Source organism: Nyctibius grandis, chromosome Z (assembly GCF_013368605.1).
Source record: "Nyctibius grandis isolate bNycGra1 chromosome Z, bNycGra1.pri, whole genome shotgun sequence".
Taxonomy (NCBI): Eukaryota; Metazoa; Chordata; class Aves; order Nyctibiiformes; family Nyctibiidae; genus Nyctibius; species Nyctibius grandis.
This window is the reverse complement of record NC_090695.1, coordinates 77,881,276-77,909,047: the sequence shown is the minus strand read 5'-3', so window position 1 is coordinate 77,909,047 and position 27,772 is coordinate 77,881,276. Positions and strand designations below refer to the sequence as shown.

General features: G+C 40.9%; 1 protein-coding gene across 1 annotated transcript; it reads right to left on the bottom strand.

Moving 5' to 3' along the window:
- PCSK1 (proprotein convertase subtilisin/kexin type 1) lies at window positions 1–27,772 on the bottom strand. The gene is made up of 14 exons (XM_068422491.1): window positions 27,605–27,772; window positions 25,660–25,764; window positions 22,116–22,226; window positions 19,719–19,865; window positions 19,185–19,261; window positions 16,986–17,074; window positions 12,813–12,985; window positions 10,322–10,534; window positions 9,052–9,152; window positions 7,898–8,131; window positions 6,221–6,378; window positions 3,755–3,888; window positions 1,890–2,051; window positions 1–363 (listed from the first exon to the last, which is right to left on the bottom strand). Exons 1-14 carry the CDS (start codon window positions 27,770–27,772, stop codon window positions 1–3), a joined length of 2,235 nt encoding a protein of 744 aa, XP_068278592.1.

Genomic DNA, 27,772 nt, shown 5'->3' with positions numbered 1-27,772 from the left:
TTAGTTTCCTTCATTTATAATATCAACCAAGGCTTGCAGCAGTCTATCGTCTCTATGCTTGTATGGTTTGGCATTGTAAAAAAGATCAACGTAGTCACTGTACAGACTTTCTTCTGAGTCTCTCAGCTGGGAAGGCTTGTTTAATTTCTCGAGGGCTTGATAGAAGTGTTCATACGGAATATTTAACTTCTCACTTGCAGTCTTCTTTGGCAGTTGCTTCTGAGCCATCTGTCTGCTAAAAGCACTCTGCAGTAAATGTAGCATAGCCTCTGATGGGATTTTATCTTCTGCTTTGTCACTGCTGCTACTAGTATCTTCTGTGACTTTGGGTTTTTCACTCAGGTTCTCCTGTGTGGTATGGTCCTAGAATGCAGATTAGCATAAAAAAGGTTAGGCATCAATGAGAAACTGGGTTAAGGTTTGCTCTGATTAGTGATTTCCATCTATGTGTGGGTAGATGCTATTTTTTCATTCAGGAGCCACTTAGCATCTAGAAAGGAACTAGACCATTATACACCAAAACAGACTATCAAAAGGACTATATTGTATAAAATAGCAAATCCCCCCACAACGTAGGAAGTTATAAATTCAGATTCCACATTGGCAGGATACAACGTGTCATTTTACAGCAGGATTTGTCCCAGTCTTAAGAGGTATTTCTTGTTGTACTATGGGAGACAGCTCCTCAGCAGTATAACTGAATGAAGTATATGCAGTGGTGATGTCAGCGCTGATTGTGCCACATACCCTTGTGAAAAGGACTGAACCAGTGCTTCCATATAACCTCTGTCGATGATCTCACCTAAGAAAAGACAGTGGAGTATGGCTAACAGGTGGCCATGACATGTATCTTGGAAATCTTGGAAGACTAATGCCTGGTACAGATGTACAGAGAAGTCATTGAGAGGCATGATCTCGTTTCAACAGTGTCTACTATGCGTCCCATACTGACACAGTAGTATGTGGCTGCAAAGCTTCCTCATTTACACTAGGATTGTCTTTCTAACTGAACACTCATTTTATCTTCATCTGGTTTCTACTATGTCCACCAATCTCCTCCTACACTACCTCCTGAATCCACTTTTACTTTCTTCCAGTTTATCTTCTTGCAAGTGGCTGCCACAACTGTGGACACTTATTTAATGTATTTAAAGACCATAATCATGTCTCCCTCAATCTTCTTCATAACCTGGCTGAGAAAGGTTAATCTCTCTGTACTTTACGGACATCCTAATTACTTAATGGGGAGACAAACTGATGTGATGTGATTAATACAGTATTCCAAAGATGTTGACATAATCAAGTATTGTGAAAATGTACAATACTACCACCCTGTGCATCCAGAAACCCACTGTCACTCTCAGAAGCCTGGAGTATGTTTAGAGCACTCTACCTGAAAGGTAAAGAAGGGGTGACAAAGGAGCTAGCAGCAACAGATCCACTTAGCCAAATGTTCTGAACCAGTGAGTCCCTGACTTTTGTCATGTCTTTTGTTACAAACTTCCCTCCAAACTCCCTGGAAACACTCCAGCAGGTAAAGCTCCTTTTGGATGCGACACTTGTTCTCACTAGAATTACATAAACGTAGTATGTCTGTCAGAGCTGCATTCCTCCCTCCTTGTACCACTCAACTGCATTAGCTATTGAGTTCACTGCCTTAGTAGCAATATCCTCTTACAATCCTAAAACCCTTAAATGTTGGCATATGAAAACAGAGACTAATAAAAATATCAGTTGTTGACATGGACAAAATTACAATACATAACTCAGAAGTGGTCAGGGGCTAGATGAAATGAATACTGAATCAATATGTGTCTTCTTACTAGGAAAAAATATAATTTTCTTGTAAATTGAAAAATACATAAGGAAAAAAATTAATGTAACACTACCTCTACAAAGTCCGTCATCTTTTCCACTCCTCTTCTGTCATTTTGCACAGCATTGTAGGATGTGTATACACGTGGCTGCTTCATATGTTCAGGCTGGGTAGCAGTGCCATGCAAAATCAATTTCCAATTTACAATCCTTCCTTCATTTTGTATTCTCCTGGACTAAAGGACAAGCATGGCATTAGCACAGGCTCTCAGGACATAAAGAGAAAGTGGGATTTAATGCAACCGCTTAACTACCCCAAATATTCACATTTTGATGCAACGCTAATTATTAATTAATCAGGTAAGCATCAATGGAATTTTGTCATAACACAGAATGCTGGAAATGACTGAAGTAGTATTTTGTGTTGTTAGTATTTGTTCATTAAGCCATTCCTTGGCAATTTTCTCACAGAAGTGACCATTGGAATAGTAATTTGGGATAATATTCTGTAGTGGTGTACAATAGCAATCTGAAACACAGCTTGTGGAAGTAAGCAACAAGTGCTTTGTCCATTAGTTTTGGCAGAAGTATTCAAATAGAAGAAAGCAGAAAAGACAAGTACAGAGAACAATGAAGCTTTATTTCACCAAAGCTGCTTTCAAAATTTGTGCTCAGTCATTTAGTGACGGAAGATAGGTGCTGAAGCTCTTCTTTTCTAATAGAAGTCTATATCAAAGTTTATATAGACAACTTACATGACAACTAAATGACAAGTAACCCTGCATGGGAATCTGTGATTTCAGTTAGGGTCATTAATGTGAAAACTTATTTCAGGAATCACAAAACCCTACAAGCTGAGTAAAGAGTGCATTACCTGTTGAGGACAAAAAGCTTGGTTTATTAAGTTTCAGGAACCTCTCACTTGAAAATGGAAAATGAGAGATAATTCAAACAAAATGCTCTTCTTAACTTTGTTCCAAAAAATGCATTCTATTTATTACAAAAAGCAGGGTATCTGTGACCATGGGGTTTTCTATAAGCCTGCAGTATAACACCACACTGCTGATAATAATATTTACTTCTGCTGCCTTGTCCATCTGCTTAGTACTTGGCATTATCCTCCTGTTTACAATTTGAGGGCAATAGGGGTTGGAGGCTCAGTGTCTGATCGGAAGCATTCAGCTTCTGGCAGGATCTGACCCCTAATGACAAGCTTATTAACAGACAACTTCAATGAAATTCTCCAGAGATGAGTGCACTTGATCACTCTCTTTGAAGACAATTTTTCAGTTGCCTATCAAGCAGCATTATTCTGGTGTCTCACTGTTGTAAGCCATATCCCCAGGTGGTTTTAGCACACTTATTTATTTCATATCTGTAGATTTCTTGGCTTTAATCCTTAAATGTTGTTCAGCAGTAATTACTCTAAGAAAGAACTTAGGGAAAGGTATATATCAGAACAGCTCTCTGAGGTCACCAGAAATTCATTAATTCAAAAGGCTTTGAGCTAATGAAAATTATGCACATGCACCAAGAGAAGATTAGATCTATCCCGTGTTCTTTTCTGCAGACAAACCTAATTTGCAGTTAATCATATGTTAATTAGATTATATATTTCACTCCATGAATCACAGCAAATTATATTAAGTGATTTCTTTCAGTGACATACAATGTGTGAAAAACATAGGCATGAAATTTTTTTGACAAGTACATGTCAGTGAAATGGGGATGGTCCTTTGCATTTATGTAAAGAACAAGAAAATCTGACCCTATCTTTTTTCTTTAATCTTTAATCCAGATGGATATTTAGCGTAAATAAACTCTTATTGTAGCTTGCTTAAAGAGAAGACTCACTATTCAACATGCTTGGTAATGGCTAGTGATCATTTTACCTGTGTTAGCTTCCAAACATAGCTAGTTAACATACAGACATACTTACCACATCAGTAATTCTTAAAACCCAGGTGCCTGTTGGATTCTCTCCCCATGTGTGAACAGACATGAAGTCCCAGTTCTTAAAGCCATTGGGAGATTTATCTCTCTCTCTCTCAGCCAGTAAGACAGTGCTGGTCCCTGTATTAGAGCAAGATCAACAGTAGTGGGTGTTCATACACATCCGCTTTTACTTTTCACATTGCTCAGCTTGCACACTATAGGTAACCTAGGAAATACACTATTAAACAGTGGCTTGTGGAATGGAAAACATGCTATTTCTGATCAGTGGTCCCTTTGATTATCTTCACAGCAGCATTTAAGAGCATAAAAACTATCACATTAGGTCATGTTGAAAAGGTACATCTTGCTTAGTGTTCAATCATCTCTAACACAAAAAGTAGTGGAAGCACACAAAGAAGCATAAGAAACAGAGGTCAGACACAAACAGTATTTTCCACTGATGAACAGTTCAGGAAACTTCTGAGATGGATGTTTTGAAGGCAAAGGACCTCACGCGGTATTGTGAAACCAAAGCCTTATCCTGAATTCATCACTGTAGGGTTTTTTTGGTGAGTGGATGCAAATTGTTACAGCCTGGAACTCTAACAGGGTGAAAAGCATTTGCATTGTTATTATTATTATAAAAATGCTGCAGTTCACGAAGTACTTCTGCAGCAGAAGAGATTCTACTGCACAGTAGGAAATTTGTTGTGCTTGTTGGCACATAAGGAGAGAGCAAGGAGGCTATATTTACATAATAAGGAGCAGAGAAGCCCCAGGGAGTCTGATCACAAGCTCTAAATACATTTAAAGGTAACATCACAAATACAGAAAAGGAATGACACACATTTGGTAGTACTGTTTTGCAGGAAAGTGGAAAAACAGCAAGAACTAAGGGAAAGAACAGTTTAACCATGATAGCAACATGATACAACAGTGGAGGCAGCAGCACTTGCCTGTTGCTACCTCAGCTAAACCCACAGAAAGACATACAAAGATGAAGAACATATTACTGTCGTCAGTCTTTCAAAAAGGGGTGTTTTTCTAAGATGAAGCCATGCTTCCTACATATTAGCAGTAGAACAGTGTCTTGGGAGGGAAATACCTCTATAAAAGTAGAATGAGAGCTACTGTTGCTGTCATCTCCACGATGTACCTAGAGACAGTCCATATATTTACTCACAAACTAAAACCTCACAGAATCATAGAATGGTTTGGGTTGGAAGGGACTTCAAAGATCATCTAGTTTCAACTCCCCTGCCATGGGCAGGGACACCTTCCACTAGACCAGGTTGCTCAGAGCCCCATCCAACCTGGCCTTGAACCCTTCCAGGGAGGGGGCATCCACAACTTCTCTGGGCAACCTGTGCCAGTGTCTCACCACCCTCACGGTGGTGATTATTCTTCCTAATATCTAAACTAAATTTACCCTCTTTCAGTTTAAAACCATTCCCCCTCGTCCTATCACTACATGCCCTTGTAAAAAGCCCCTCTCCAGCTTTCCTGTAGGCCCCTTCAGGTACTGGAAGGATGCTATAAACTTATCTAAGACGGAATTAAATTTGAAAATGCCATCAAGAGTCAAGGGTAAAACACCTCACAGCAACATTGCTCCCCTGAGACAAACGGTGAACTCAGAAAAGGAAGAATTAAGGTTAGGCTTGAAAGGAATCCCAGACAAGGTAGGTTTGGAAATATACTGCATGTCCAGCACCTTAATCATGCTCTCTAGTGAGGTCCTGAAATAATGATATGAACAAGGCTCTACTGTTTATTATGTGTGAATTACCGGGTTAGCCTTTAATATCAGTAAATTAGACTAGCCTGATGTTTAAATCCATACCTGAAAGCTTGTCTGTTTTTTCTAATAGTATCAGTTGATCTAAAGATCTTACTCTCTACAAAGTTGTTTATACTCATTCTCTTTTCCTTTTTTTTTTTACCCTACGGTGTTATCTCAGCGCATTGTCAAGACAGCTTGCCATATTCTAGCACATTTGGTATAGTTGTACTAAGGCACCTAACAGAGACACTGTGTTCTTAAATACACCAATGGGGAGACACAGTTACATGAAATCTAGGGAGTCACATACCCTGTTTTCCATTAGTTTGTTGAATCACAGTGAGGCTGATAAGCACTATTGAACTATAATTTGTTGTCCGGCGGTTTTTATAGGTCCTGTTACCCAAATGAAAACATATTAGAAAACGTGCCTTCATTTTCTGAAGTATGATTTTCAATCCTCTTCTCACAAAAAGAACACATGAAGGCTGGAAAGGGGTTTCAGAGAACTGGTTCTCTAGTCCCCAGGATGCTTTGTCCTCACACTCACCTCTTGGAGATGACTAGATTTGTCTAACGATACATTTAGCTCTTTTTAAACCACTGAAGAACACTGAGGTGGTTTTCAATGAAATATATGTTACACACTACAGCAACACAAACAAAGCATGTCTTTGCCTCCTGTACCTGATGGAGATACCAGAGTGACATGAAGATCACCTCTACGGGAATACTCAATCGTTGCCTCAAGCTGCACATGCTCCAGAGATGCAATGGAGTTTTCTTGACCCTCGCAGGCCTTTGTGGGAATTTCAATGATGACTTCCTCATTTGCTCTTAATAATCTGGCAAAATGACAGGAGTTCTTTGATTACTCACAGAAACTTTTGATTCTGGATCATTATATGAAGTGCAAATGACACATTTAACACCCATTTCAGAACGATGAGGAAGGAAAAAAGTAAAGACAAATTCTACATTCATTATTTTTTGAATGCTCCAGTAAAAACCATGGGAAGTTCTGGAAGCACAGATAATACTGAAGTGGACCAAGTGATAGGCACTGGGTAAGACAGACATGTGCAACACACCCTGGAAGTAAGCAAGCAAGTCTGATAAACCAGGGTTTCTGAAAACACTTCATTGTCCCATAGAGACAACAAAAAAAGTCTTTGCTGTCAGCTACATCACAGGACTGTATCATAATTAGTTCCCTCATTCAAATACCCAGAGGAGCTGTTATCATGGAGTTAAAATAGTGCAGCAGGCACAGCCATTTTAACCCTCTGTAGCCAATGCCATCTCAAGGAAAAAAAGCTTACATCTTCTGTACATTCTCTGTACAGAGAGCTACTGTGCATAGCTTTCTCCGCACAATTTCTATTACTTCTAAATGAGAAAGGTGTATCTAAATCTCCACATAAATAATTCTAAATTCAGAATCTTAGGATCTTTGTTTTTATAATGTAACTTAGAGGATGGCAATAAAAATACATAAACAGCAAGTATTACACACATCAGTACCGGATCAGCAGTCTGTGGAAAGGAGAGAGCTCATAAAAGCAAATTGATAGCAAAATAACATAAATAATAAGGTTACCAAGAAGTGACACTCCAAAAACACTGTAATATGTTTCTACAGAGAGATTTTTGGTGCACTCACACAGTATAATTTCAACTCTTGAAATAGCTTTATTTTTTCTAGACAACAGATCCATAAGTGAACAAGTGGAGACAAAAATGGTCTAGATATCCTTATTGATTAACCAGCTCAGTGACTAATTATAACTTACCTGTATGTTGAGCTCAGTTTAGGCTCACTATGCTGGGAGCACTCGTGAATGTGGCTGCTACATCTTTTCAGTGAGCCTTTCAGGCAATTGTGTTTCCTAAGAGATGTGCTATGGATGTGACTAAAGCTCAATATATCACCTTGATTTCAACATATATCATGCCTGTCACAGGAGAAGAATTGCTAAGACCGATTACAGATGTTTTTTTAAAAAAATCCCTGCGAGACTTTTGTATCCTTTTATTCCTCTTCTGATAGCAGTCTAAACATTCATATCTTATCTGATCGGGTTCAGTCTCACAGTATCATCCATCCATACGCTGGCTGCACAAGCAGACACAATAATTTTATTCTTTGTTAAGGCTTCATGCTAGTAATTTCCATCAGTCCTACACTAAAAAAAGGCAAGAAAACCAACGCTGCTTGCCTGCCCCTGAGGAATACAGTAAGAAAAAAACAAATGAATCAAAAGATATCTCTGAGTCTGGTTCACAGAAATCTGTGCAGAATACCACCCTCCAGGCTTCACTCAGATAGTAACAAGCTTAGTTACTGCTAATGCAAATTCTTACCTTGGTTCAAAGCTTTTGTCTTTGACAATACACTCTCTCTTTTCTGGTACACTGTTCCATCTTTTGGGATCAGCTAAATCCACCAACGCATTGGCATTGAGCAGTCCAAACCCAAATCGGCTGTTGACCATCAGTCCCGCTCCATTCTTTTTCCATCCTGGATTTCCAGCCAGTGGATCATACTCTGAGGTCCACACTACCAAGTGCTGCATATCCCTCCATGTTAGATTTGGGCTGTTGAGAAAATGTTCCTGGTTAATTGTTTCAGGGCTATCTATCATTTTTATCTCAATTATTAGTCTGCAACAGAACATGCTTTGAATGTGTATCGCATTCCATTATTTTAAAATATAGAGCATTCTGCGTGCTTATCCTTGCAATACTTCTCCAGGCAGACAAGATTTCTGTGTAAATGAAGGACAGGTATCTAGCAAGATTAGGGTCTAATTCTTCAAAATTATCAGGCATTTAAAGTTAACTAGCAAAACCAGTACTTCCCACCAGTCTTTATGGACTTTGAAAATTTACTGGGTATTTGATTCTAACTGTGATTAACTCTACCCTTTAAAATATGGCCCTAAGTATCTTGGCTTATGTCATCAAAGGAGTACACAATAGAACCTGGAGCTGAACCTACACCGTTCAAGTACTAAGCCTACACCCTAATGCCTGAAGTGTTTTCTGTGAAAAAAACATTGTCCTGTCCTGTTCCTTTTCACCCTCTCTGAGACATACATTCTGACTGCCAGCCCTACAGCATCTGAACCTGCCTGCTCGGGCAGTCAAGCTTGGGTACCTTCCATTTTATGCCTCATCATTGGCACAAAACGTTCTGTAAATTGACTAAAGACTTAATTTAAACTCCTGCAACCTATTGTCTTCAGATTAAGTTCTCCTGATACATGTGCAGCCTCACTGCTTTTAAATGCAATTGACCAGAACTCGGTAAACAATTGTTGCCAATGCACAAAATGGACTAAAGGAGTTGAGGTAAGTAGCTGCTTATTTTTGTCACCAGGCTGAGCAAGTCTGACTGACAAAAGCTGCAGCTGCAGCATGAGATGGTGCCACTTTCAAGCAGACAACTTTTTGGGGAAGATGGTGGGGTGGCTGAGAGAGAGAGGAGTTTCAAAAGTAACTGTGTGACATCTTACTTGGCTTCCAGTGCTAGAGCAAAAATTCCTGCTGCCAGTGGTGCAGATGCAGAGGTCCCAGTGTGAGTCTCTGTACATTCATTGTGAAGATCAGCACTTGTCTGACAGAAAAAACAAAAAAACCAGATTGCATGAATCAACAGTTGTAAATACCATCATAACCGCGCTCACAAACATAACCATGTATCCTTTACTTGATGTGTATTAATACATTCCTCACCAGCAGAAAAAGTGATGGGTGTTTAAATCTGTTCATATTTCAATCCACTCTTTTTACTTCAACTATAATTTTTGTATCAAAACGCTTTGTGTTGGAACAAAATACTCCCACACTGAATATCTTATTTTATTCTAAGGTTTCACAATAAGTGTTTCAGGCTTACTGGTGAATCATAAAAACAGATCATTGTGTTGGGCCTAGAACATTTAAAATTACTGCTTGCCAGAAAATTACTCATAGGATTAGTATTGGTGTTCTGCTCCCTCTTCAGCAGAAGAACTATAATTTGCAATGAAACACGTGCTTTATTCAGAAATTAAATACCAAACTCATCTGCCCATGTGTCTACATCTCAGCTATGAAGAGAAGCCACTTAGGAAGGACTGATCTCCTGGCTAACTTGGAATTACATTGTTTTAATCCCCATCAATGCGGTTTATTGTAAAATTAGCATCCACCAGGGCTGAACAGAAATTATAGGTACTCCAGCATTATTTTATCACAGCAATTTTCTTCAGTACAAGTTATTCTTACACAGTTAATGAAGGCATACAGACTGCTCTGCCTGCTTGCTGAGTACCCTTTACAGGTTTGGAAGCAGTACTGTTGCTGTCGTAAGTGGGAACTCGGGGGCTGACAATCTCACAGAAGCTAATGGCAAGCTGTATCAGAAGTACTGACTCACATGGTACACTAACTTCACAGGTTCTTTTTCCTTTTACTCAAATCTCTCTTCATCTGCCCTTTCTGAAGAATGGGACCATATCAAAGTTCATGCAGAGACCTCTGTCATACACAAACAGCAGACAAATTCAGCGTGCTGATCTAACTGCATTGACACAATGATTTTGTTTAGCCACTGCTTTACAGCAGATGTTCCAGGAATACAATCACTTTTTGATTACAAATCCCTCAGTGTTTCCATGCAAAAGCACTAAGCATGTAACACATAAAGTAAAGCAGGCACCTGAAACCAAGCATTTAAGAACTTTTTATTTGCATATATAACACATTTCTATGTTTGTTCTGAATCTGATAAAAACAACCTACAATTCTTTGGTCAGTATAATCCCCACTGCTGTATGCTGTGGCCAGAGTTGAAGAGCACTTCTCTGCATACCAGGGAGAAAGGCCTTGCTGAGAAGCACTGCTAATGGAGATAGTGTAGATACTATCAGTGTAACCGTCACAGTCACAGTTGTCACCCTGACGGCCTCCGTTCCCAGAAGCCCATACGAAAATGGAGCCTTTCCCATTCCGGCCCTAGAGAAAATGGAAATGAGTGGTTATCAAAGAGATTTCAGCCTCTGTAATGTATTCTTAACAACTCCTCCCCCCCCAAAAAAAAGCCTAATATATCAAACATTTTCAGGTAGAAAAGGACAATTTTCCATAAGCACTGTAGAAGATGGAGACAGAAGAAACCAGCTACTTGAGGTACCCTACTTCACACCCTACAGTACATCTCTTAGTTTGACTGGTCTAGGTTTAGTGTTCCAGGTACAGCAACTTCCCTCAGAATAGGTTTTTAAGTTAAAAACAGAGTCTGTGCTCAACAGGTAAGTTTTCCCACATGCTGATGTTTTGGTCCTAAACATTTCTAGGAAAAATGGCCCTTTTGTTTTTTTAAGAAATGGCAAGTTTATCAAGGTTTATTTCACTTGCCTTTCCTGTAACCACAGAGGTATGGGTAAGCAGTATGAATGATGTACATGGTACGACTTTTTCACCAATTTATTTTTTGTAAGGAAGCTTTTCATGGTTAGTATTCACTTCTGAAACAGAGAACCAGCAAGCACATCTGACTGAAAACCCTCCCTTCTCTTACCAATCTGTGGGCCAGCACCGCCAGTCTCCAGACATAACCACATTCATTCCCTGCTCTGGTCTCCAGTGCGTAATGGGGGAGCCGCAGCTAACAACTTGATGCTGACAGCTGACAGCATGTAAACCATCACAGCTATCACAGAGGAAACACGTTACCACCCAATCCAGTCTTAAGCTGTGCTAGTCCTTCAGAGGAAAAAAATCCATTTTGTGGGAAGAGCAGAAGTTCATATGTTGTTCATTGTTAACGTATGTACAGTCACTGGAAACAGCAGTTGAAATACAGATTTTTGTCATCCCACTCAGATGAGATGTGAAGTTATTCATGTATGTGCTAAGACATTTGCAGCACTCAAAACAGTAAAAATAAAAGTAAGCTGTACTTTTTGTCATACAACTGCTAAAATGGGAAGGACAAGCCATGTCAACTACAGAAAATGAGATAGTATCTTCCTTTGAGAACAAAGGCTGCAGTCCAGAAAAGCGCTGGTATATGTAAACACCTGCTTTGCTTTCACTTAGCGTGCCACTAAAGCCTCTCAGATGCTTAAGGCTAAGCATACACTTAAGTGCTTTACCAGGCCAGCAATGAAAGCTGGATAAAAGTCATTGGCAACCACAACTCTGGCTGACTTTAAGCAGAATGGAGACCACCCAGATCCTTGCAAAAGAAAGCCTGGCAAATTAATTTGCTTCCATTAAGAAATAAAACGTGGTAAAAAAAGATACATTCTTCACCAAATAACCTTCTTTTTCAGAGTAAGATCACTGAACTAATTCCTAATTACTAGTTCCCTAATTACTGCCTTTAATTCTCCCTCTTCTCTTGCTGCCTACCCATGGATTTAGATCTCTGTTTATCACCAGCCCACTCCTCTCAGTCTCCATTCTTCCCTCAGAGCATGTTTGTCAGCTGTCAGACTCTTCCTTCTTCTCTCCTTCTGTCTGCTAATGTTAACTGCCCTTTTCCTAAAATCCTCTTTCTCTTTGCTTCTGTCCTTCAAGCTTGCCTCCATTTCCCTCCTGTCTCTGATTCAGTCTTCCTCACTCTATTAGTACCTGTCCATCTTTAGATATCTTTTCACCTCACTGGCAAGAGCAAGAGTAGTTGATCAATGTATCCCTGGTAGCTCCCAGTTTGCACCTTACTTAGATCCAACCAGATCTAAAGAGGATAACATAAAAAAGAACTGTAAAAACATTGTTTCCAACACTCTCTATCATGCATTTTTACTATCTTCATTTTATATATGCACCAATTTATAAACTAATGCAATTAACATAATACAAGCCCATCTACAGGGTGCTAAAATGAATCACTATTTCACACAGTAAAATATTCACAAAGCAGAAATTTTATATTAAATTTTATAGGCTTTCAGTGCAGAAATCCAATTACTGTTCAGTGCAAAACAAGCAGCAGAGAAGGGTGGGGGAAGAGCAAGACAAAGGCAGCAAAAGTAAGGATGGAAAAAGAAAGCTTATCTGTGGAGAAAGGCAGCTTAAAACCAGCTTAGAAAGCTCTAATGCTGCTTTTTTAGAAGTCCTGTTCTGGCTGGTAATTTCTCTGACCTGTACTATTAAAATCTATCTCCTTTTCAAATACGTTTGAGCAAATAGAGCACAAACCATTTTCATTTCTTCCTTGGTATCAACCACTTTAAAATTCTGTTCTCTGCCACATTTTACTGTATCTTTCTCTTAAGTATCATACCTGTTTTATCCCATACTCAAAAGCCTTCTGTGCCAGTCTCCCGGGTCCCTCCACAGTTTTACCATCGTCATTAGGACCCCAGCTTGCACTGTAAATATCCACGTGCTCTGGATTGAAACCAATTGAACTGGCTTCAATAGCATCGGTCACTATTCCATCCAGCATACGTATACCTTAACAGAAAAAAACAAGCAGATTGCATTTACTTTCTGTTCCCTCTTCTTCGTCTTTGTTAACTGTTTGTGAAGTTTCCAGCAAAATTAATCTGTAACTATTGCAACCACCTGCTGTTCATGCAAGTAATACTCAGGACAGTTCATGTCAGTGTGAAACAGTACACTAACCCTTTATTTGCAGAGCGCAGTGCTCTCTACAAACATCTTAAAAAACCTTCCTAAAATCTTGGTTGCCTCTGTCTTTCTTCTTTCTTTCTACAGAGAGACAAGAAGATGACATTTTGCTTACTGTTAGTGCTTCTTCTTATTGCATTGAGCTCTTGCCTCTTTCCTCCTCTGTGTTAAATCTGTAACAAAGACTTCTCGAAATGCTAGCAAGTCTCTAAAATTAAATAGCTTTTATCAACATTACTTTCATATTTAAGAGTTCTAAGAGTTTTAGTTCAAAGATGTAGTTCTGAATGTTCTGACTGAAACACTTTGTCCTCACAGTCATTAGGGTTTTGCTGTCTTTGTGACGCTGCTATTTCACCAGCTCTTCGATCTTCACCACAAAAAATTGTCACTGTTGTTTTACTGCCACCTTTTTTCTACTGTGAGCAATCCAGAGATGCTAAAGATATCTAGCCATTAACATTTTATTAGGAACTGCATGATCTAATCTTCTTCAGGGCAAGCCTTATCTCAGTGGTACTTAAAATTCAGTGGCAGGCAGCGGTTCATCTGCACTGGATCTCTCTCGCTCTGCAAATCCCTAGCTCTGCAGTAGGATTGCTACCACTGTCCAGTGCTGGAGGAGGACAGAAATAGCAGAAGTCTGGCAAAATTCCCACTATGGCATGGCTCTCCCAGCAACAGCAGCAATATAAGAGCCACAGCAGTCAGGATTCAGCCTGTGTTTTCAAGCAATAAAAATGTCTGGGTTGTCTTGAACTTGGCAAGTTAGGACTACAGCAGCTGCACCATTACTGGCAGTTGGTGAATTATGAGTACTCATTTTCTAGTATTTTCCACAAAATGGGGATTTTTCCAAAGCACGGCAGGCAAAATGTGGTTGTTCTACTTTAAAAAAAAAAAAAAAAGGAAAAAAAAAAACCAACCTCTCCCTTGCAGCTCAGTGTCTTGTTCTTTTTTTTGTTCTATCAAGCAGGAAAAAAAGACTGTAAGCATAATTCTTTTCCCAAATGGCTGTCCTCTAAGACTTGTAATACCTCCGAGATAAAGCTGGGCTTCATTGTTCCATATTAATTAGCAGCAAAAACAGACAAAGGAGTTAATCCGCTCAACCACTGCTACTCCACTATCACTCACAAAGCTGGGAAAAGAATCCAGGTGTATCCTGTGCCTCAGGTACTAAAACCACCACTTACCTTGGATAGGCTTAACCTCGTAACATTTTGAATACTCATTTTTCAGTTGGCTCAGAATTGTGAGATGCTCTCACACCAGCACACTGTGAGCAAAGATCTGCCTGTGCGGAAATGACTGCAAGCTCTGGGTGCGAGCTTGCAACACATAATGAGATACTGGGAATGGAGAGAGCAGTGTACAGGTAATTTCCCACAGAAGAAGACAAAGCCAACTCTGCAGATAAATAACATAATAAGGAAGAAAACAAGAACACTGACCACACACTGACGAAAACAGTTAAAGAAAAAAAAAAACCACTCCCTTGTCTTTGTGATCTCCAAAAATGCTGCTTGTTTAAGTCAGCTCAGGGATTTGATGACTGCAGTGGTATTTCCCTAAGCAGACTCCAATTACGTCCTCTTGCATAAACTCTCTCCTGTTCTTGCACAGGCTTGCTCCCGTCATCAGCCCCACAAAATCAAAGGGCAAAGCCCAAGGTAATTTCAGACACATACATGTATCTGCCTGGCAGAAGGCTATTTTTAGCAACACGTCACTGTGCGGGAACTCTCAGCCCAGTCCTTTATAAAATGGAGCTTCTTAATCATTTGATTTCCATGGCAGCACCAGAGAAATATCGTAGCACAGAGCTACGGTTGGTATGCATGAATACATATTCACCCCGCTTTACTCCAAAGGTGATCGATGCACACACATTTCTTAGCTCTATGCAGAGCAAGAGGTGACTGTTAAAGGACACTGAAAGGTGTCACCTTAAAAACTGGCATTAAGAAGTATTTTTTTTTCACACAGTGCACAGAAAAGCTTATGGGATTCACAGCCACAAAGTACCCTAAGAGACTAAACAAGGCTTCAGAATAGAGCCAGGCATTGATGTGACTAGTGAAAACACTCAGGATTATTAAAGTCAGTATTTTCATGGAAAACAAAAAATTTTGAATGGAATGTTTGTTTTACCCCTCAAGGTAAAGTTAAACCAACCTCTAATGCTGAAGGTTAGAGAACAAGTTACTCCAAATGTCAAGGTTTCTTGCCCTAAAGCAGCTATTGCTGACTATCAAAGAAGGCATTGGCTGTGGACCACTGGCTTTATCTAGCATGGCAATTGCTACAAGGAAACAGCCACTCAAAGAAGTTATCCTGAACTAATGTCAAATAGAAGTGTGTAATGTGTCATTTCATGGATTTTAAAAAAAGGGGAGAAAGCAAGCCTGTGAAGAAAGGAATCCTGTATAGCTTGGAACATCAAAAAAGCCTTTCGATGTTTAGCCACTCCAAATTTGTCTGATCCTTTGAAGACTTCTCCTGTCTTCCACTGCTCTTTGAACATATTTTTGTTACAATCCTATCGTAATCAGTTTGGTCATATATAACAGCTTACAATTCTTTGAACTTTTCTATTCTTTCTCCTCACCCCGCCCAGGTATAAGCAGCTTTCTGGGTAATTTGGATTGCTGGACTGATTTTCCTCCTGTTATTTTCCTTTTCTAGACAAATGACCCCGCACAGCTCTGTAGTTTGCGTTTGCAAATGAACACAGAGCATACGTAAATTACTGTGGAAGAATCTTCTCTGTAGATGCAAATGCCTTAAAATATGGGCACAGCGGGAGTTCAGACATCTTTGCAGCTTCATCCATTTTGCCCTGCTTTGAAAATTCGTCATCTTCGTTTTATGAGTGAGATATTTTATTTAAACAGAGCATGACAGCATAATGCATTATGGCAAAGGCAGACTGTAAAGCTGACAACTATGACAGCTCAGGAGAGTAAATGGGAACCTACAAACATAAGACTGAAATGGTGGGAACAGCAGCTATGGGTGTCAATTGCCACTCATCGTCCCTTTGTTTAAAAGGAAAAAAGGGAGTAATGGAAACACTAGGACTGCACAAGTATCTTCCTCTGCGCTAAATAACCATTTGCAACTGATGCTTTGATCATGACTATTTCATAAACTTCTAATGGATTAAACTTTAAGCTACCACTTCAAAAAAAATGGCAATATTGATTGACAGGCAAAACTCTACTTCTTTTCAAAATTAACTTATGGCAGCAGAGAAGTAAGCTGCTGAAACAAAAAAACACAGCAGTTTGAATATCTTGACTGGCATGACCTTTCAAATGTAATCGTGTAGATGGAAACAATATGCTGCAAGCAAGGGTGGATATAAATTTGTATATTCTAACTTTCACTCTACTCAATCTCTCTCCTCCCCCATGCCACCTCCTTCCAGGATAACCAATTATAAGAAGTGAGTCCATCATTCCTTAAAAGATACAGACTTATCTCTGGGTACAATATAGCTTGTTGCTGTTATTATTATTATCATCATCATCATCACCACCTATATTGTCGTTGCTGTTGTTACATATTCTACCTATACTCAATTGATAACCAAATTCCAGAGAGTATGCTGACATTCAAGAAATGCTGTCATATAGATGTAACACACTGCACTATGGCCAGACAGGATTTTGTAGCCTAATACTGCAAGACTGGTGTTTTCTGACAATGACAAATCATTTGTATTTCATATTAATGGTAGCTGAAAACACTCAGCATGTCACAGGAGCTGTATGGTTTCCATTCGTATTAGGCATCTGATTATTTTTTGTTTTCTTACCTCCAACTTTGGAATTGTAGGCTACTCCAACTCCACATTTCCTGTTGTTGGCTTGCATGGCAATTTCTCCTGCACACCGTGTCCCATGCCTGAATAAATATAGTAAGAATAAACAACATCTCATAACATCTTTCTGTAACATACACAAAGACTCATCAATGACATTCTTGACTTGGTGGAAGTCTTCCTTTAAATGAACACAATGCAGCTATTGAGTGGCTTTTGAGCTGTATCTACATGATACAAAAATACTTGTCTCTCTTAGGCTTGAATCAACATAATTTTATCTACTTAATGATCAAAGGATCATTGTGATAAGATGATAAATACCTAAGTCACACTGAAGCCCATAGACCTATAAGATACCAGTATTTTAGTAGAGTGCAATAGTAGCGTTAAAATTATGGGGCTAAGAAGCTGCTAAACTTCTTCAAACATAAATATAATGCAAGTCTTTTTTAATCACACAGTTAGATACTCTTTTTTAATGACTGCATTTATTTAGGATTTCAGAAAGTTAGCCTTTTAAGTATCCTCACCATTGCCACATTTTTCTTGTAGCCAACTATTTTCTATGCAATTCTTTTTTGCCATAGGTGATTCTTATTCCACAATACAGAAAACCTTCATAAAAGTGTAATTGTAAAAGAGTTGTATTATTTAATACTACAGATTGTTATTCAATGAAGTGTTTGAACGCTTCTGGGCTGAATTCCATTTACTTATTAATAAAGATTAGAGGTAATACAGGTAGATTTAAGAGATCATGTCATCAGAACAAGAGCATAACGGCTTCTTGCTCTTAAATAATGCTGTAACAAAGTAGAAATGTCATTTTTTGAATGCCTTATTCATGGGACATTTATCCTTTGATTGATTGGTTTTTTTCCCCATACACTGATTTATGTTGTGGATGCTATTGTACCATCTGATAGACAATAGGGAACCAGGGCATCAGTTTCTTACTGTATCGTTATTGAGTAGTGGCATCCTAATTAGTTTAAGAAATTTACTTCTTCTGTGTACCAGCTTTTAAAGATTCATTCTCTAAAGTCCATTCTCTTCTCTTTCTGACAGACAAGATCCCTCCCTGAACTACCACGGATATGTCTAGGTGTGACAGACCCATCAACATGTTCCACGAAGTATCAAAGAGGTAGCTCTGGAGAGGGCATCAGAGAGAATTCCGCAAGGCCACTAAGTGAACTGGCTAGTTGTCCTGTGTTCAAGCCTTTTGAAACTTCCTAGGTTATTACATTGAGGACATTTAGGCCAATCTGGTCTAAATAAAGCTTCCATATGCCTCAGAAGAGACAGAAAGATTGTTCCAGGAGTGAATGTAACCTCCTCCAGTGTCTTACCATGTGTCATACCCATATGAGAGGAGGTCAGAAGCATGACTTCACCTGTGTTTGCCTGTACTGAGCTAGAAGCTATTCTGTTGGTCCAAAAAAGTACTGCCAAAACTGGAAAACAGCATCCTTAGCTACAACAGCTGACCTGAAGGGATCGGTTTCTTGGTAGGTTTCTCTAAGACACAGTCTCTTCCAGAGCCCTTCCTAGGAGAGATATTCTTTTAAAATGCCCAGTGCAAAGCAAAGAACTGAAGTCAGAATCTGCTTAGGGAGGTACCATTCTAGAAACACACACGGTGACACAAATGGATTGTTCCCTTCACCTTATAGAAAAATATCAGCACCTTACATATACAAAGACATGAAGAAATTCAGGACATTATAGGGAGATTACAATTATGAAGCTCTTCATCTGATAATTTAATGTCCTTCATTTCCAGTGTTTGTGCCAATGGTGCGTGCAAATCTTTGTGCAAGCTGAAACACTGGAGGTTCCTTCTGAACATCAAGAAACTCTTTTTGACTGTGACGGTGACCAGGCACTGGCACAGGTTGCCCAGGGAGGTTGCGGAGTCTCCCTCCTTGGAAATATTCAAAGGCCATCTGGATGTGGTCCTGGGCAACCAGCTCTAGGTCTCCCTGCTTGAGCAGGAGCTTGTACCAGACAACCTTCAGGGGTCTCTTCCACCCTCAACCATCCTGTGATTCTGTTATACAAATGTTTCCTTTTATTATGTAATTGTCAGAGGGGACACAACATAGATATTTCTGCATTTGCATGTTCTAACACACAAATTAATAATGTACTGTCTTGTTGTCTTCACACAACTGAGAGGCTACTCACTTGTTTTCATTTGTTGGGTCATATCTAGGAAAGGGATCATGATCATTGTCATTGAAATCATAACTTGCCTGTGGATCCTACATTAAAAAAACAACAGAATTAATTCGGACAGCTAGAAAATACATTTTAAAATGTGTAACAAAATGGATTCTAGAGTCTGTATTTATTTATTTGGTGTGGTTTATGTTGACAGCAGCCAACTTGGTAGAATTTGATGGGCATTAACAATTCCATAAATTTTTCACGGAGCTTTAATAATTCAGCATTAAACCACTGTATACAAACATGCCTGGGAACTAAATCCACTGAGGGGAAAAAAAAAACCAACAACAAAAAACCCCTGCTATCATTGCTAAGTAACATTCAGCTTCCTGTGACACAGACCAGGTTCCAAATTACGCCTAAGGCAAATATTTCAGTCTCTGCACTGTAGGAGCTGACTTACAGAACAGACAGCAAGCTGGAGAAGAGTGTCTGTACAACAAATTTACAACTGATTAATTTACTCCATAGCATTCTAATGCCCAAACTTACAAAGTTAGTGTAGATGTCAGTGTGATTCCACTCCAAGCCATCGTCTAGTACTGTGATGACAACACCCTTGCCTGTAATCCCTTTTTGCCATACAGGGATGACATGGAGATCCAGTTTGGGCAGGGATGGAGTTATTCTTGTATCTTGCTGGGGGACAGAAAGGAATAAAATATGTTAATATTTTTATCCATTTATACTACACAGGTCCAAAGTTGTATTTTAAAGGTGCTCTAAATCATCCCAGCCTGAACGTGTGTATTTGCTCAAATTTTGCAAAGATAAAACAAAAATTAGTTACTTCAAATACTTGTAGCACTGAAAGATTTACCCATTACTTGAAAATCCCTGAAGACCACTTCTGAACAAAAAGCATCTTGTATTTATTGGAGGTAGGCAGCAGAAAGGTGGGAATGGTACGGATGTACCGATGAACCTTGGAACGCTGAGTTAATACTGAGACCTGCTAATGTTTGTTCTTTTCACTTGATGAGGAGCCAAGACACTACCCCACAGTACAGTGAGCTGCGTTTTCTCCAAGTGTGTTTTCTCCTTTGACGTTCAAGTTAACCAGAGCAAAATAATTAATGGATAAAACAATTAAGGTAGTCGTTCGGTTAGGAACAACTGTGCTGAATCACAACTTTCTGTTTACTACCCTCATTACTGTTCCTGTGGTAAATTGACTGGAAGCATGAATCATCTATAGCCTTCTCTTCCACAGCAAGTTCTTTGAAGAGTAGCTCCTAAACGGGTCATTTTTCCTCTCTAATATTAAATGTGCAGTACATACATCTAATTTAGAAAACTTGCTTACAGCCCCCATAAAAACACGGATGTAAAAAAAAAAATGTTTCTTTCTGTTTCTCTGTGCATAATTACATTAGCTGATCGCAGGTGTTTCATTTCTTTGTTTCCAAAGGAATGTTGCATACAATATGAGGCTTAGAAAAAGAAATTTGTTATTGGAATGACCTTTCTTTCATTTTATGCTTTCATTTCTGACTGCCGCTGTTCAAGGAATTATTTGAGGTTTCAAGTTTTGTTCTCTAGAACCCATCAAATAATCATTTTTTCTGGTGATGTGTGAAGGTACACTGAATACAGTTAAAAACTGTTGCCATCAAATCATAATAATAAGGTAATAATATTTACTACAAGGCAAGGAACACATTTTGGAAGAAAATATTTAACACATTTATGCATTTAATCAGAAAAAATGCAATGTGCACTGCAAACAAGGGTAAGCATCATGTTTCTGTTTCTCATGTGGGAAAACTAGAGGGAAAAGAAGTGAAAACGACAGAAAGGTGGAAAAAGGAACTATGTCTTCTGGAGAGCAAGACATGGCTTTTTTCACAAAACTGCTTTTCTGAACTCCATGTATGTTTGTGTATTTGTCCAACACAGACACATCGGAAATTTCCTGCTTCCTATTGGAAACAGACAAAGAAGAAACAGATATTCAGCTTCAAAGAAAAGTTAAATTTTTAAAGATAACCATTTTTTTATGTTGAAAAGAAGTCTGCAGGAATCTTCATGGAAATATTTTATGCTATGCAGTTTATAATTTATTTTTCCTAGCTCAAAGGAAAGAGAAGGCAAAGCATTACACAAACAGCCTGTAGTTTGGTCTGTTTTCTCTAAGCTGAACTGAAGAAAAGAAAGGTATTTCCAGCCATTTGGGCCACATTTGTGCTTGGCCTTTCTTCTTGATTTGTTATACCCACCTTTAATCCCACCCCTATTCTGGGTGAAAGCAATGAAGCCTAGACTGAAGGTACAGCTAGACGCATAGTGGAAATATACTCTCGAAAGAAACCATATAAAACATAAATGATCAACTGTATTTCTGAGTTGTCACACGCAGACAGAAACTATAGAGCTCACGAAATTTCTTTTCCTTGATGTTTTGAACATGTGAGCTGTAGAGACCCTCTTCTATTTAAATCCTAGTCCAAGAGGGTGAACGTGCTTGTCAAATGCACGCATGTGCTTTTGGTTTCGTCTGGAGTACGCACTTTGCACTACCCATTTTAACAAATACATGGCCAGATTCAGAAATGATAAGGGACTTCTTAAATGCCAACAGCAAATATTTTAAAATTATCATAAAGGTACCTCTTAACTGTTACACTGCTTTCTAATATCAATCCCCACCCTAAGCAGCAGCCTGAACTGGATTTTACAATCTTTGCACAAGTGACACTTCAAAGAAAACAGAAGGCTGCCTGGAAATATTATCACAGAGATCTCTCACTTTTATAGCATATGCTAATAAGAGGGACCCCTCATTTACTCCCTTCAGTGCAATCGCTCTGGTACGAGTGAAACAATACAGCTGATGATAGCACAACTGAAATTCACCATCCCCAGTTCCACAATGAAACAAATTCTTACCAGATACCACTGCTGATTCCACATGGGATCATTGAAAAGATTTTCTGCTGAGTCTCTCACGGTGGCACGCTTAGTTCTCTTTTTTTCATATTGCTGCTCTGCCCATGACACCTACAATAATTTGTATAAATATGACAAGTAAGCCTCTATAGGTACGGACTTCCTTAGCCTAGAGGGTAAGGGGTTTCCTCACACAGCACAATTTTGATGCCTAAAGTAAAATGAGCAATGTTTGACGCAGAGAGGATTATTTATACTGTAGTACAGTGTACTTTGGGGAAGAGGACTTGGTGAAATCCTGATATTATAGAATCAGTTCATAGAAAATCATGAAGTACAAGTTAACAGTAGAACTCCCGTGAGTGCCACACAATAAAGGCTTTTATAACAAATGTGCAGTATGGTTAGAAGATTATCAAAGCAGTGGTGGTTAGCGAAACAAGCAAAACCACAGCCTGCTTCTTTCTCCCACCTACACCTATCTATTTCTATTGGGAGTTAAAAGGAGAAAGATTATCTCTGGCTTTAGTCTAGCAATCACAATGAACGCTGTTACTCGTAGCCCAGCTGGACCTTCAAGTCTCCTTCCCAGTGGTGTTCTGAAGTGTGATCTATTAGTAAGCCATGAATATTGGACTAACTTCATCACTGGCATAATTCCACTTAAGGCAACTGAAAGCCAAAATGCTTCAGCCTGTTTTGCTGAAGCATCGATAGAACGAATAGCATCGCATTTGCGCACGGACACAGCAATCTCTGTCACTATGTTGTGTTTTAAAAGTGTATCCTACTTTGTTTCCTAGAATGCATTACAAAACCCAGTTCAAATCAAATCCTGACACTGATACCTCTCTCTGTGCTGTATGCTCCTTTTGGAAACGGGAATAAAATGTTATTCATTGCTAGTACCTGGACGGTCACTATGACACAGATCAAGTTGGTACTTTTCATTCCAATTTCCAGACGAGCAAAGCAAACTCAGGTTCAGTAGATTGCCAAGATCCTGCTATAAGCCTCAAGTGGAGGATGCCTTAGCTCTAACCTTTTGCTTTAAATGTCTGAATAGATTTCATTTTCTTTTCTCTACTGTCATCCAATGGCTTTATGGTCCTTACATCTATCACCATATATGAAACAATAATAAGAGTGACTCAGAAATTACAGTGATAAAAAAAGTACTGATTTGATTAAAATACAATTTTCTAGTGAGAGCCCCAGGAAAATTCACAAGAACATAAACCCTTAAAAATGGTAGCTACACCAGGCCATGTTTACTGAAAGCTCTCTAATACTATTCACTTTGCTATATATTTAGTGCTAAAACCCCTTCAAAGCATAGTTAGTCACAGAAGATGAATATACCCATGCAAGTATAAGTATTTTAAACTGCCCTATTGATATTTGGGGCCATACATACTTGTGCACAGGTTAGAGCAATTACCTTTATCTCTCTTCCCTGCCCACAGCAAAGCTTGGCCTCTTCATCACCCAACAGTAATTAACAATTGACAGCTTCTGTGCTTGTTGTTTTTTTCGATGTGGACAACTGCACTGAGGGAAATGAGCTGAACCTACCACGCACATATGTCAGACAAACAAGCCAAATGTTTGTCACACAGCAGCTGGGTGAGGTTCCAACCATCCATCTACAGCAAAAGCTGAAGGCCCTGTGCCAAATCTCCTGCCGCTGATACATAAAGCAGTGAAAATAATCTTGATTCAGGTCTCTCGCAGGAAAGTAGATTTGGAAACTAGTGCAAATGCTGGAAGAAGTTAGGGAACCAGATAAGTATACCCTTTCAATATGCTCACAGCCTGTATCTGTTTTACAACGAACACTGGGACATCTATAGGAAGCAGATACATACTCAGATTAGAGCCAAGTTTTACCCCAGCTTTCACACTTAACATACTGTAAATTCATGAAGGCATTTTACAAACAAAAGCAGTATTCCTTTCTCTCTCCCTTTTTAAAGACTGAATTTAAATCTTTTTAAACAGGCTGCTGCTGAACAAGAGTAGCTCTTTAGAGCAAAGGTCCGTGTATAACTACACAGCATTACATGATTGCTTTGTGTTTATGTACTTACATAATGACATAATCACATCTCATTCATTCACATAGTTAATTTGCATACTAGATGGTAAATAAAAGGGAAATTGGAGTAAATTTAGCAAATCACCTGCAGCACTTTGAAGCTTTTTTTCAATCTAAGCATGTGAGTCTGCAATAATCTTTGGCAGCAGTGTGTGTAACACAATTGCTTCCATTCTGCTTATGATATTAGAATTTGGCATATTAAACACTGTCGTGCTTCCCTGTGTAAGAGACGCATTCGATACAAGTCCAAAAAAGGGAGGAACTGCAACCAAAAGTCTGCTCCTGAACATTGTACTATGATGGCATTGAACATCTGATCACAGGTATGGGTGTAAATTAGAAAGCTAATTTACCTAAAGCTGTGGTTTTTAACATCCCCGTCTAGAATGATTTCACCTAGAAGACTTCAACTGTTAAACGAATGTTTGCAAGGAGATAGATGGGAGTGTACAGTTTTGAAACAGCACTGGCAAAACAAATATTCTGTCTCACCCCCTCCTTTAATTCTTCTAGCGACGCATAGAATATTTCCTCCTAGATGACATTTGCATCTAAAACGTCCAGATAACTCGTTCTCAAGTGATTTGTCCGTATATGATAAACTGCTGGTTTTCACAACTAGGTACTTCATGTTTTTTTTAAACTGCTCATATTTTTACAATGATTGTGGCAATAATGATGATTTGAAATTCAAATTTTGTTGCTCTGAAATTTACCAGAAATTGTTTTTAAGAGGAGCTGACAGCATTGTGGTCTGTTCCTTGAATTCGCCACCCACCCCATTTGCTTAGTATGTTTACAAACAGACATGCTTCTCTATTAAATAAAGTCAAATAAATAGGGAGTCTGCTTCACCAGTGGATCATACCTTAGAGCCCTGTCTCTCCAGTGTGCCTGTTCTCTGATTGCAGTGGGATCCCAGCGTGCCAAAAGACTGCAAGTCTACAACGTGTGATGGATCCTTCGAGAAGGGGTTTTAGCTTGTCACAGAAGCAGCAAATCCAGCAAAACCTCAGTGCTTTTTCCCCTACTTTTGTTTTTTTTTTTTTAAATCTCCAATCACTTTAAAATCAAACCTAATTCCCATGGTAATTGCACAGACTGATTAAAGTTACTGCATCTACAGATTCTTACTTTGAATTGAGCCCTGTGGTTCCTCATCCATATTTTCATCAGCAACATATCAACATCTGAAACTCCAAGCCTCTGCAATGCTGCGTATCTTAAATCTTAATTTGGAAACACTTGCAAAAAGCATGGTAAGAGAGGGACATATTCTGCCTGTTAATGACACAATAATAAAGTATTATTCAGCTCGAGTATGGATGGCTGAATATATTAGACTTGCAAAACGAGGAAAGCCTGCCTGTGACCTCATTACAAAGCTAGTAATAAGGAGACAGAATAAACAGAGGGCATGAAAAAGAATAAACTAACACTCACCCGCTCATCATCAGAAAGTCGTTTAGTGATATAAATGGCACTTCTTCGAGACCGCCTTGGATGGCTTTTATGTCTGAATAGGTAGTGATTTTTGAGTGATCCAATCTGTAAGACAGAGATGTACTTTAACTATCGAGAGATATTTCCCCACTGCAAACAAATATCAACAGTCACAACCTGACCAAATTCATTCTGCTTAAAAGATGAAAGAGCAAGAAACTAGCCCTTAGATATTTTAATCTAAACTAAAAAAACACTCTTCAAATAATAAGAGCTTCTCACAGCCTGTGTGCTGCTAGAACAAATTGGGGGAATTGTTTCATTTAAGCTAGTGAAGTAGCATTCGTTACTACTACAGCACTCGGTAGTGTAGTATTTGTAGTAGTGACCAGTATTCTCATGGGCATACCTTGACATGGCCACATTTTGAAGAACAGGTTTTACGTATGGTCACAGGCCAGTTTTATCTGCTTTTCCTGGCGTTCAGTGGAACAGGTGTAAAAAGCTTCGTGTGGCTTCAGAAACCTCGCTGGGGATTGTTTGTACAAGCACCTACTGAACCGGCATTTTCACTCGCGCAGCAGCTGGTCACCCGCGGAGCTAGGTGCACCCCGCTGGCTTTAAACATCCCTCTTCCCTAAGGAGGGGCCCTTTGAAATCGGTGGGGGCGAATCCACTGACTCCAAAGGCAGAAAGACCAAACCCGCAGAGGTGGGATCACACCTAGGTTTGAGAGTCCGAACAACACGACCGTGCCCGGGACGTGGGGCCGCCCGTCTCACCCACCCGCCCGGGCAGGAAGCCGGGAAGGGGCTGCCCACAGCCCCGGTCCCACCGGAGGAGCCGTGACCTCCATCCCACTCTCAGCCTGCTCCCGGTGCAGGGCTGTGGGCCACAGTGCGGGTGGGACCCGGCTCTGCGGCGGAGCAGTGGGGTGTCTGGCCCGGGTGGGACCCGGCTCTGCGGCGGAGCAGTGGGGTGCCCGGCGCGGGTGGGACCCGGCTCTGCGGGGAGGAGTGCGGTGCCCGGCGCGGGTGGGACCCGGCTCTGCGGGGAGGAGTGCGGTGCCCGGCGCGGGTGGGACCCGGCTCTGCGGCGAGGAGCGGGGTGCCCGGAGCGGGTGGGACCAGGCTCTGCGGGGAGGAGCGGGGTGCCCCATGCTGCCAGACGTGCTGCCTGGCACAGGACCCCCGTCTGGAGGTGGGACGAGGCTGTTACCCACACGCGGTTACTCATCCCTGACAACGTTGACGTCACGGCATCCCAAAAAAGCGACGGGACAGCCTGCTGGAGAGAAGCCACGCGACGGTGATGGGGAGTGGGGATGGCGGAGGGCCAGGTCGGGGGCGGCGCGGGGCTGGAGCCAGGGCTGCCCGCTCCCCGCTCCTGCCCGGTCCCCTCAGGGACAGCGGGGGTGCCCTGCCTGGTCCCTGCCTGGTGTCCTCGGGGAGAGCCGGGGCACCCTGCCCAGTCCCCGCAGGGTGAGTAGGGGTGCCTTGCCCGATCCCCCTCAAGGAGAGCAGGGGTGCCCTGCCCGACCCTGTCCGATCCCCTCAGAGAGAAAGGGGTGCCCTGCCCGGTCCCCTCAAGGAGAGCAGAATCGCCCTGCCTGACTCTGCCCGGTGTCCCCGGGGAAAGCCAGGTGCCCTGCCCGATCTCCTCAGGGAGAGCGGGAGCACCCCACCCGGTCCCTGCCCGGTCCCCTCAGGGAGAGCCGTCCCCGGCCGGGCGCCGCGGTCGCGGGGCTCCCCGCCCGGTGCGGAGCAGGAGCCGGGGGGGCAGCGGGGGGCAGAAGGGCGCTTCAAACTCCCCGGAGCCCGGCGAGCGGCAGCCGGGCACAAGTTTCGGGGCAGTCCTGCGGAAGGAGGGGAAGGATCCCCGGCGTGGGGCAGCTCCCCGGGCTGCGCGGCGCGGCGCTGCCGTCCGCCCCCCGGCCCGGCCGTACCTGCCCCACGAGGTCGTACTCCAGCTCTTCCGCGATGGCTCTGGCGGCGTCGGGGCCCGCCGGCACCTCCGCCGCCCACTCGTTGAGGAACTGCCGCTCGGCGCTGCCGCCGCGGGCCAGGCAGCAGGCGGCCAGCAGCGCCAGGGCCGCGCACCGGCGCCCGTCCAT